The sequence below is a fragment of the Hemiscyllium ocellatum genome, chromosome 2, assembly GCF_020745735.1.
Source record: "Hemiscyllium ocellatum isolate sHemOce1 chromosome 2, sHemOce1.pat.X.cur, whole genome shotgun sequence".
Classification (NCBI taxonomy): domain Eukaryota; kingdom Metazoa; phylum Chordata; class Chondrichthyes; order Orectolobiformes; family Hemiscylliidae; genus Hemiscyllium; species Hemiscyllium ocellatum.
The window spans coordinates 6938843-6951297 of NC_083402.1; the positions used below are offsets into that span (position 1 = coordinate 6938843).

At 42.7% G+C, this 12455-nt stretch overlaps 1 protein-coding gene across 3 annotated transcripts in view; it reads right to left on the reverse strand.

Annotated features, from left to right (window-relative positions):
- LOC132821638 (pikachurin) overlaps nt 1–12455 on the reverse strand; it is a 110244-nt gene that overhangs the window by 12402 nt on the left and 85387 nt on the right. For all 3 annotated transcript variants that reach the window (XM_060834361.1, XM_060834359.1, XM_060834351.1), the window contains 3 exons: nt 8220–8336; nt 7044–7224; nt 2272–2350 (listed from right to left, as the gene is read on the reverse strand). In XM_060834361.1, coding sequence (XP_060690344.1) covers nt 2272–2350; nt 7044–7224; nt 8220–8336 — 377 coding nt within the window. The remainder of the gene's footprint in view (nt 1–2271; nt 2351–7043; nt 7225–8219; nt 8337–12455) is intronic.

Genomic DNA, 12455 nt, shown 5'->3' on the forward strand with positions numbered 1-12455 from the left:
GTGAAGGTATGGGAGGGGGAGAGAGAGAGAGAGAGAGAGAGAGAGAGAGAGAGAGAGAGAGAGAGAGAGAGAGAGAGAGAGAGAGAGAGATGAAGAAAATGACACTGGTGATGCTGTGGTGAGGTATATTGGAGATGTTAGGGCTGTTTTCCATGGTGATGAAAAGGTTGAGTGAAGATTTGATTGAGGTGTTCAATATCATGAGGGACTTGTGCAGAGTAGGTAAGGGAGAAATAATAAATCATGTGCGGGTACAGGTTTAAGGTAACTGGCAAAAGAAGCAAAAGCTGCATAAGGAAGAGCTATTCCATGATGCAAAAGGTTAGGTAGGATCTGAAATGTGCAGCCACAGAGGCAGATTCAATCATGTCTGTCAAAAGGGAACTATATTAACATCAAATGAGGGAAAATGTGCAAAGTTATGCAGAAAATGTGGGAGAATGATACAGAGTGATTGCTCATTCAAAGAACTTTTGCAGGCATAATGGGCTGATGGGCTTCTACTGCGCTGTAATCATTCTGTTGTCGCCACTGATGATGTTACCTAGCCAGGTAATGAAATGTCTGGATATCAAACCTACAGCTCAGCAAGCAAACCTACACCCTAAACCTCAATCTGAGCTACAAACCTTCACAACCCTTGCAAAAATCTATGGGCGCATCATGCTACAACTGGCCTGAAGACGGGAAAGGAATGCCATCCGAGAGAGTTCCACCCGTGAACAACTGTACTTCCTGCATGAATGTTTGAGAAAACAGGTACTGCCAAAATGTCTCCAATACAAACCGCCAATAAAAACATCTCAAGCCAGAAGCTTAACAGAACGAAACGGCCGCAGAATGCTCCGAGAACTAATCAATGACGCTAGCCAGACTCCGAAAATACATCTGGGAAATTGCGCACCAAAAACCGTTATTCAAACAAGCAACAAATCAAGAATTGACAGATGCGGTAGAATGAGCCATAAACACCAAACAACGAGAAACACAGAAAAAGAAAAATTGAGACCTGAAGAAAAAACTTGACAAGCTCACAAACAAAGACAAAACCGATAACACAGGGGCATGGAGAAAGAACTTATCAGACCGGACCCTATCAGACACAGAAAAAGCGGTACCAGTAAAAGGATTAAATTTCAATTACTGAGACAAGAAGGGTTTACTAGCAGCATTGGAAACCACATTGAAGGACAACAATCTCACAGAAGAAACACAACAAACGATCAGACAGACAGTTGCACCTACTCTGAGCCGAAAGAGGGGAGGAAACAAACTGAACACACAAGAAAAAAAAACCCCTAGAAAACCTTAAAAAAAATAAAAACATCATTATATTACCTGCAGACAAAGGTTGGCTCACAGTCATCCTGAACAGAAGGGACTACATAGAGAAAGCCAAAGCACTACTCGCAGACACCAACATCTACCAACAGGTGGCGCTAGACCCAACCCCACAACTAGGAAACAAAATTACATATTTCCTAAGAAAATTACACAATTCCAGACAATTAAACAAGACGGAATTCCAGAAAATGAAACCAGATGGGACCATCACACCACGATTCTACGAACCATCAAAAATCCATAAACCATGACCCCCCCTCAGACCCATAGTCTCACTACCCGGAACACTGGCCAAAGTGTTTATAGACTGGCCAAAGAACTACACGCAAGACTGAAATACCTAGTAGAAGAGTCACTGCACTCCATCCACTCCACCCAGGAATGCCTAAAAATCATCAAAAACACCAAAATAGAGGAAGACGAAACAATGATCTCATTCGATGTAACAACGCTATTCACCTCCATCAACATCGACCTGGCAAAGGAAACACTTACCACACTTTTAGAAGAGACCATCACACACACCCCAACCACCATCAATCACATTACCAACGAAAACATCATGAAGCTAGTGGATCTGTGCCTCACCACCCACTTCACTTTCAACAACATAATCTACAAATAAATATTTACAGGACCTCGGGGAAAGAGCCGAGGATTGGAATTAAATGGATAGTGCTCTTGAAGAAGAATGATGGGCTGAATGTTCTACTGCCATGCAGTCACCTTTTATGATTTTATCTTGTCAATTAAATTAAACCCTGTAATTCTCACAGTGGTATTTGTTATTATTGATATCAACTTTCCAAACTCCCTCTGACGTGTGTTGTAATCCCTGACCTTCCGACTTGGAGATATTATCTCTGAACCAGGACTGACAGGCAACACAAAGGGTCACATGTTTGTGGTGAGCAGGAAGACACTTACCGCTTAAGGAAATTTGGATGGTCATAGGTGAGGTAACTGCGGCCAATGAAGTGGGGGATTTCAATGGCGTCTGTAATAGCTGAAATGACAGGAAGAAATTCAGTGAATCTCTGCAATTCCCAAACAGGCCGACAGAGGACAGCCTTGGTTCACATAGGGGCCTCAGCCACAGAGAATCAAACTCTCACACAGATGATGCCAGACCCATGGAATTTCTCCAACACCTGCTGTTTTTACCACTTACTCATTTAAACTGAGGTCTGTTACGCTATGTCACTTGTTTTTCCCTTCTGGAGCACATCAGAGACACTTTGGCGCCATGCCCAAGCTCCTAACATTAACTCATACTGAATACCAGTCAGAGTAAAGCTCCATCTACTCCCCTGTCTGCCCTTTAACCTCCTTACCTCTTTTATCCCTGTATACTTTCCATCTTCCCCTAAATCTTATACACCCCTTCATCTCTCGCTTCTTCCTACATGCACACTCTCCCTCAGCTCCTGCATTTTATCCCACACCACACATACATTTTACTCCTCAAAACTCTCCCTCCCCAGCACTCTATCATCCCTCTCCACACTTGGCCTTCAACCCCAGTCTTTCTCCCCTCTCATTCCGCCTCGATCCCCAGTATCCCCCCTCCTATCCATTCCCTCCCTCACACCCCTCCTCCATCACCCATTAATCTTCCCCTCTGCCCTTCCACATACTTGCTTTCTTATTCACACATGAAATATAATGTGGGTAAATAAGTGTTTGTGCATCTTGGAAGGAAGCATAGATGAGATGAATATTATTTAAATAGAGAAAGATTGCAGAAAGTTATGGATCAGAGGTATTGGGGAGTACTTGTGCATAGTACATGTTTAGTGAATAATAGTTAAGGCAAATGGAACATGAGCCCTTATTTCAGAAGGAATGGAGCAGAAAAATAGTTTGGTTTTGCTAAGACTGCAAAAGGCACTAGTCAAATTACAGCTGGAATACTGTGAACAGTTTTGGGCCTTTCATATAAGGAAAGATATACTGGCAATGGGGGCGATCCAGAGAAAGTTAACTAAGCTGAACCTGAATATGAAGTAACTGTCTTATGAGGAGAGTTTGAGGAGATTGGAACGGTACTTGTTGGAACATAGAAGAATGAAACAGACAAAATTCTTAGTGCACTTGAGAGGGTCGGTGTGGAAAGATTGTCTTCCCGTTGTGGTAGATTTAAGGGCCAAAAAGTGCAATTTCACAATTAGAGGTAACACAATTAAGACCAAGATGAGGAGGAATGTGGAATGAGTGAGTCCATGGATATCTTTACCATAAGGACTGTCAAGGCTGGGCCACTAAGTATATTCAAAGCTGAGGTGGACAGATCTTTAAACGGTAAGGGAATCAAAGGCTACGGTAAAAGGTGGAGGTGAGGATTATAAAATTAGTCATGATCTCGCTGAACAGCAGAGTAAACTCAATGGGTTGAATAACCTATTTATACTCCTGCATCTTATGATATTTTTGCGTCCCTCACCCACTAATCTTCCCCATCCCATCCTTCAATTCTCCCCTTTCTATCGTGAAATTTCTGTCCTCCCCAACAACTCCCCTCAGCCACCCTCCTCGCAATGAAGGCGAAAAGGATTAAACTGTGAGGATAGTTTGCATAAACCTGTCTTTTTAACATTGAACTGGGGAGGTCAAGGGGGTGATCTGATCGAGATACTAAATATATTAAAAACCATTGACCACTTCTCTCTGTTGACCTTATCTTCACTCTTGAGGGGAGTTCAGAACAAAGGGATGCAAGGCATCAATTGAAAGTGTTAAAACTGAGATTGTTACATTTTAGTCATAGAAGGGAATTTAGAATTATCAAAGTTAAACATCACACAACACCAGGTTAGAGTCCAACAGATTTAATTGGAAGCACTAGCTTTTGGAGCGCTACTCCTTCTTCAGGTAGTGATGAAGGCTAGTGCTTCCAATTAAATCTGTTGGACTATAATCTGGTGTTGTGTGATTTTTAACTTTGTACACCCCAGTCCATCACCGGCATCTCCAAATCATTAGAATTATCAAACCATGACAGATAAATGGTGCTAAAATAGCAAACATTCCCAATATTATTGAAGACCTGATTATATGTGCATTCACACCACAGTTGCCCTAGTAATGGACACTTAGCTATCCATAATCCTTAGGAAGTGTTATCATACTCTATTACTCGCACTGAGCAGCACTTGCAGTGTAGAGCTCCCTCTAGAGGATAACCAGGACACTTTCATTTGGCACATCAATTAACAAAATGTGGTGCAAATTCAGGAGTAGACTTGAGGTGGAATATTCATAAATCATTGAAAATGGCAGGGCCTGTGGACATGATGGGTAAGAAAGCTTACAGGATCCTGTGCTTTATAAATAGGGTCCCTCATTACAGTTCTGGTGTCCTCGGCTTGATAAACTGACTGAGGATTTTCCAATCTGCAAGCTCTACTCTGATTCTCTGGCTTAGACACCAGGATAGATCCTGGAGTACTTACTGTTCAGACAGTAATTTCCACATTCTGCAGTCCGTATGATGTAAAAGAAAGAAAATAAGATGAATTGTTAGCGATCAAGAATTCATGTTACACAAGTTAAGCTTTAAGTCGGGAGGCCATTTGGACCATTCTGTTCACGCTGGCTCTCTGAGGCACCTAATGCTAATCCTTTGCCTTTTTCTGTTGCCATATTGATCCTTTTTAGTCAATGATACAATTTGAAGGCCTTGATTAAATCAACCACAGACAATATATTCCTGACCGTAAACAAGTTGCTATGTGATAAAGACGATCCTCACATCTCCATTGCATCCTTTGTCATTAACCTTCAATCTGTGCTCTCTCATACTTGATCCTTGCACCAATAGGAACAGTCTCTACCGAGCAACTCTGTCCAGAAACATCTTGATCCAATTGCCTCTAAGGGGAACTTATCCGTAAAAGGGGTTATGAACAATGGAATGTTTATCACGGGAATGGGAGTAAAATGTAGGTAACTAATTAGTCTGACTGTCAATTACTTATGTTACAAGATGGAGGCAGGATTGATATTTATGTTGAGTGGGCTATTTCAACAGCATGTGTACACTTACACATGAACATATCCTCTTCAACTCTTTAACTGTTCACAACATCTTTAATATCTTCTGTTTTGTTTCTTTATGTGTGCATTTAGAAGCTTTGATTTAAAGCTTATAAAGTTTTAGTTAGACTGCAAATAGAGAATTGCGTCGAGAGTGTGGTGCTGGAAAAGCACAGCAGGTCAGGCAGCATCTGAGGAGCAGCAAAATCGACAAAGGCTTTTGCTTGAAACATTGATTTTCCTGCTCCTCGGATGCTGCCTGACCTGCTGTACTTTTTCAGCGTCACACTCTTGATTCTAATCTCCAGCATCTGCAGTCCTCACTTCTGCTAAATTGAGAATTACGCCTGGCATCCTTCAGGAAGGATGTGAGGATCCTTGAGTCTGACTAGAGTGGTGTCAAGGATGAAGGATTTTACTTCTAGTTAAATTGAAGAATCAGGGCTTGTTGTTCCTGCAAGCAAAAGTGACTAAGGGGCGATTTAATTGAGATGCATGGGTTGATCTGCCTTATCTAAACTTCTCATAAAGTAAAACTTAATTGTCTTTTGAATAAACCACTTTGCTGTCATGTGAACATTACTGTTCCATGCTTGCTGCAATGTTCCAATGAAGCACAACACAAGCTGGAGAAATAACATCTCATTTTCCACTTCGACACTTCACTGCCTTGAAGTCTCAACACTGAATTCCATAACTTCAGAAACTGACTACTTTATGCCCTCCATTTCCCACCCCCCCATTTTGTCTCCCCCATTCAGCTCTAAAGGTGGTATTGTATTTGTGTCTTGTTTACTTTGCTCTTAGAAGCTATGACTTATTCTGTCCTTTTCACAGCTTAATTAATACCCTTTTTACATCCTGCTAGGTTTCTCCAGTATTCTGTGTATGTGTTAGAAAGAAAAAGTTAAAAATCACACAACACCAGGTTATAGTCCAACAGGTTTAATTGGAAGCACACTAGCTTTTGGAGCGATGCTCCTGCATCACCTAATGAAGGAGCGTCGCTCCGAAAGCTAGTTGCTTCCAATTAAACTTGTTGGACTATAACCTGGTGTTGTGTGATTTTTAACTTGGTACACTCCAGTCCAACACCGGCATCTCCAAATCATGAGAAAGAAAAGCTCTTCTCACTGGCTGGTGGTACGAGGGCTAGCTGGAAGTAGCTTTAGAGTTTCACGTAAGAGTTATGGGGGTGGAGTGGAGGATGGGTGTGAAGAGGAACAGTGAGCTGTCATGATCTGGAGCTAACTGCCCCTGAGGGTGGAGAAAGTAGAAATTATGAATGATTTTAAAATGAAATTGGATTGAACACCTGAAGGAAATGAATATGTAGGATGACAGGAGCAAATAGGTTTTTTTTATAAAATGAATCAACCACGGGATTGGCTGGCTGGCTGGACCAGTCCTTATTGCCTCGGGGGGACAGATGAGTTGCAGAGTGCCAGCATTAACATAATGAGCAGAATGGCCTCATTCTGTGCTGTAATGACTTTAAGTTTCCTAACTTTTCTTTTCTAGATTATTTAATCAAGCGGTTTAATAGAGTTCTTATAGAGGTTAATCATGCATTGATTATTTAGTGGAACAGACTGGATCAGGCTTAATGACCTCTTCCTGTTCTTATCTGTATCCTGGTAATATTTGGCCTGATGGTTTCCTACCTTTCTGACACTGCAGTCCATCAAAGCCCAGTGGACAATCGCATTCAAAGGCACTGTGATGAGGACGGCAACTGCCTCCGTTGACACAGGGGTTGTTAACGCATGGGTGGTCTGCATTCTCCAAGTTCACACTGGTACTGAAGTCCTGCTGGAGGTGGATGGTCCGATCATTCAGGATTATCTGGAGAGGGACAGAGGTGGGAATGTTTGGAAATGTACACCGGAAAAACTGGGAGACACTGTCCACAGGTCGTGGGGATGTGGAGGATTGAGCTCTGCCAATGGTTTCAGCAGAAGATGAGCTGAGTCAGCGACAGAATCGGGTGAATTTATCTGGCTGGAAACAATCATCCTGAACAAAGGGAGAGGGTATAGGGTTAGAGTGGAGTCAATACACAAATGCAAGGGTGCAAACTGTCTACTTCAAGAGAATTGCCGGAGCTGGAGAAATGGAGTCAGTCACTAGGGAATGGAGGTCACAGCAGGGACCAAACACAGCCTTCCCAACATTTAACAAAATAAAATTCCTGCTCACACAGTATAGACAAATCAGAAACAATGTTGGAATCTTAAGGAATGAGAGTGAGGTTGAGCTGGATGTAATTGGCAGACACACTCACACGGACACATATACACACAATAATACATCAATATTCACAACACGTACACGTTCCAGAAACAGGGGTCACTGTTTAAGGATACAGGGTGGGCCATTTAGGACTGAGATGAGGAGAAATTGAAGACTTTTAAGAAAGATGTAAATATAGTTCTTCGAACGAAAGGGGAGTATGGGGAGAAAGCGGGAAGAGGGTACTGAGTCATATGATCAACCATGGTCACACACACACACACACACACACACACACACACACACACACACACACACACACACACACACACACACACACACACACACACACACACACACAGCGAGGACTGCAAATGCCGGAGATCAGAGTCGAGAGTGTGGTGCTGGAAAAGCACAGCAGGTCAGGCAGCAGCTGAGGAGCAGGAGAATTGATGTTTTGGCCATTAGCCATTCATCAGGAATTTCTGATGAAGAGCTTATGCCCAAAATGTCAATTCTTCTGCTCCTCAGATGCTGCCTGCCCTGCTGTGCTTTTCCAGCGCCACACTCTTGACACATACAACACACACATGACACAGAGTACTTACATTCTGAATGCTTCCTGTGAAAGGCTGCAAGACTTCAGAGTTTCTCCTTACATTGTCGTATTCTGGAATTCCTCCAAAGAATAGATCAGTGTTACACTTTATCTGTGTGAAAGCCCCCTGTTGGGAGAAGAGATGCCAGTTCAGACAATATGGAGTTCTCAGAGTAAGAGATACTACTCTCTCAGAATGGACTTGTTCTGAATTGTTTCTCTCTGCACAGATGCTGCCAGACCTGCTGAGTTCCTCCAGAATTTGTTTTTGTTTTAGATCTTCAGCATCTGCGATTCTTTGATTTAGTTTTGGTCAGATGTTTTGTGGGTGAGTGTACACAAAGATAGACCATAAGACATAGGAGTGGAAGTGAGGCCATTCAGCCCAGCGACGTCACTCCACCATTTAATTATGACTGATGGGCGTTTCAACTTCACTTACCTGCACTCTCCCTGTAGCCCTTAATTCCTTGCAAGATCAATAATTTATCAATCTCAACCTTGAAGACATTCAATGTCCTGTCCTCCACTGCACTCCATGGCAATGAATTCCACAGGCCCACCACACTCTGGTTGAAGAAATGACCTCCTCGGGTCCTAGTATCCCCGCCTAATGGAAACAACTTCCCAGCATCCACCTTTTCTAAGCCATGCATTATCTTGTAAGTTTCTATTAGATCTCCCCTCAACCTTCTAAATTCTAATGAATACAATCCCATGGGATCCTCAGTGGCTCATCGTATGTTAGGCCTACCATTCCAGGGATCATCTGTGTGAATCTCCACTGGACATGCTCCAGTGCCAGTATGTCCTTCCTGAGGTGTGCGGCTCAAAATGGGGCCTAACTAGAGCTTTATAAAGTCTCAGAAGCACATCGCTGCTTTTATATTCCAACTGTCTTGAGATAAATGACAACATTACATTCGCTTTCTTAATCACGGACTCAACCTGCAAGTAATTTTACAAAATCCTGGACTAGCACTTCCAGATCCCTTTGTAATTTGGCTTTATGAATTTTCTCACCGTTTAGAAAATAGTCCGTCCCTGTATAAGTTTTTCCAAAGTGCAAGACCTCGCATTTGCTCATGTTGAATTTCATCAGCCATTTCCTGGACCAATCTCCTAAACTATCTAAATCTTTCTGCAGCCTCCCCACCTCCTCAGTACTACGCGCCTGTCCACCTAACTTTGTATCATTGGTGAACTTTGCCAGAGTGCCCCCAGTCCCTTCATCTAGATCATTAATACATAAAGTGAACAGCTGTGAGCCCAACACTGAACCTTGAGGGATACCATTTGTCACTGGCTGCCATTCCAAAAAAGAACCATTTATCCCAACTCTCTGCCTTCTGTCAGACAGCCAATCGTCAATCCATGCTCATAGCTCACTTCGAACACCATGGCCCCTTACCTTACTCAGCAACCTCCTGTGAGACTTCTTATCAAAGGCCTTTTGGAAGTCTTGATAGATAACATTCACTGGGTTTCTCTGATCTAATCTACTTGTTACCTCTTTAAAGAATTCTAACAGGTTTATCAGGCACAACCTCCACTTACTAAATTCATGCTGATTTGTTGTAATCTGACCTTGTACTTCCAAGAATTTAGAAATTTCATCCTTAAGGATGGATTCTAGGATTTTACCAACAACCAAGGTTAGGCGAATTGGCCTATGATTTTCCATCTTTTGTCTTGATCCTTTTTTGAACAAAGGGATACAATAGTGATTTTCCAATCATCTGGGACTTTCCCAGACTCCAAAGATTTTTGAAAGATCACAACCAACACCGCCGCTATTTCCTCAGCCACCTCCCTCAGAACTCTGGGTTGTAGCCCATTGGAGCCAGAAGATTTATCAATTTTTAGACCTTTTAACTTTTCTAGCACTTTCTCTTTTGTAATGGCTACCATACTCAACTCTGCCCCCCGACCCTCCTTAATTGTTGGGATATTACTCCTGTCTTCCACTGTGAATATCCTTGTGAAGATATTGAGCAATGGCAGAATTTTTTAACATTCCTCAACTTGATGTGGGCATCACTAGCTGGGCCAGAATTCCCTCGTTGCCCCTGAGAAGGTGGGGATGAGCTACCTTCTTGAATCCCTTCAGTCCATGTGCTGCAGGTACACCCACAATGTTGTTTGGGAGGGATTTCCAGGATTTTGACCTAGTGACACTGAAGGCACAACAACATATTTCCAAGTTAGGGTGATAAGTGATTTAGTAGGAAAGGTGCAGGCGGTGTTCCTATGTATCTGCTGCTCTTGTCTTTCTAGATGGAAGTGGTTGTGAGTTTGGAAGGTGCTGTCTCAGGACCTTTGGTGAATTTCTGCAGTGCATCCAGTGGTACACACAGCTGCTACTGTTGGGGGGGGTGGTTATATTTATGAATGTGGTGCCAATCAAGTGGGCTGCATTATCCTGGCTGACATTAAGCTTCTTGAGTGTCGTTGGAGCTGCAAAAGTTGGAAGTATTCCAGCACCCTCCTAACTTGTACATTTTTAGTGGACTGGCGTTGTGGAGTCTGGAATGAGTTACTCACTGCAAGGTTCTTAACTTCAGACTTGCTCGTGTAAAAGCAGGTGATTCCAGGTCAGTTTCTGATCAAATGAATGGAGTTAAGAGTCTATTAGTCACACACTAGGTGAATGATGCTTCCGGCCCAGGGAATATGCTGGAGTCTTGATTTTTACTTTCCATAGCGCCAGGCTACAACATACTGGTAAATGTGCACATTGCTACTGCAAATTCGGTTCCCTGAGTGAACATGTTACCATCACAAGCCAAGGGTCTGAGTGGTGTCATCTGGTCCAGATGACTCTTAAAATCCAAAGATAGAGCCACATCATTGTTACTTGTTGCCTTATCTGGCCTTCCTGACATTCCTGATGAAGGGCTTATGCTTGAAACGTTGACTCTCCCGCGCCTCAGATGCTGCCTGACCTGCTGTGCTTTTCTAGCACCACATTTTTCGATTCTGATCTTCAGCATCTGCAGTCCTCACTTTTGCCTTATCTGGTCTTGTCTTTTCTCTCCAACCTCTCTTTAGCCAGGGATCTTGGATAAAACTAAACATCTAGCTGACCAAATAGTCATAACATGGTGGCCAATGCATTATGCTGAGAGACCTGTCATTCAGGAGGCCTGCCCAAGAAATCTGGTGACAAGCTGGTAATGTCACTAGATTACTAATCTGGAACCTCATGCTAAAGCTCTGTGGGATGTTGGTTTAAATCTCACCATGACAGATGGTGAAATTTGAATTGGATAAAAATCTGGAATGAAAGTCTAATGGGGACTGTTGTGTTTTATAAAACCTTTTGCCACTTTAACACACCACCGTGTTCCCTGGCCAACATCTCTGTCTCAGCCTCGCTCTAGTACTTCAGTGAAGCTCAGCATAAGATGGAAGAACAACATCTCAGTTTGCAACTGGGATCTCTGCAGTTTTCTGGACCTAATATCGAGTTCAACAATTTTCAGGCTTATGGCCATACTCATGGTGCCTATGAGTAGCTAATCATTCCCCAGACTGACCTTTAACCACTCCTTTATCTGCTTAGCTGTTTTTCTTTCTTTTTGGGCTCTATCTCCACCTATCGTTTACTCTCCCCCTTCCCCCCCACCCCATGTTCTGCATAAATATCAACCTTTCCTTGTTACCATCAGGTCTGGTCACTGGCCCAGCAAGGTTAACTCTGATTTCTCTCAACGGACGCTGCCAGACCTGCTGAGTTTTTTCAGCAATTTCTGTTTTTGTTTTTGCTATAAAATTTTATCTGGTTCACTCACGAATTTTAGGGACAGAAATCTTCTGGCCTTACCAGGGCGGTCCTACAGACCCACAGAAGTGTGGTTGAGTCTTAGCTGTCCTCTTGGCAATTAGGGAAGGACGATAAATCCTGGTCCAGCCAGTGACACCCACATCCCATTCCCAATACATACAATAAAAAGTAATCCCAACAGGATATAAAAATAACAATAATAAATACAGAAAATGTTGGAGAAGCTCAGCAGGTCTGGCATTTTGAACTGCAGAAATGCTAAAGATGATTCATACCAGACTCAATGTTAATTGTTTCTCTCTTCACAAATGTTGCCAGACCTGTTGTGTTTTTCCAGCATTCCCTGCATTTGCTTCAGATTTCCAGCATCTGCATTTACACAAGATTATTGCAGTGTCTTTTCATGTATTTTTGGGAATTTTGGGTATTGCTGGATCGGCCAGAAATTATTACCCATCT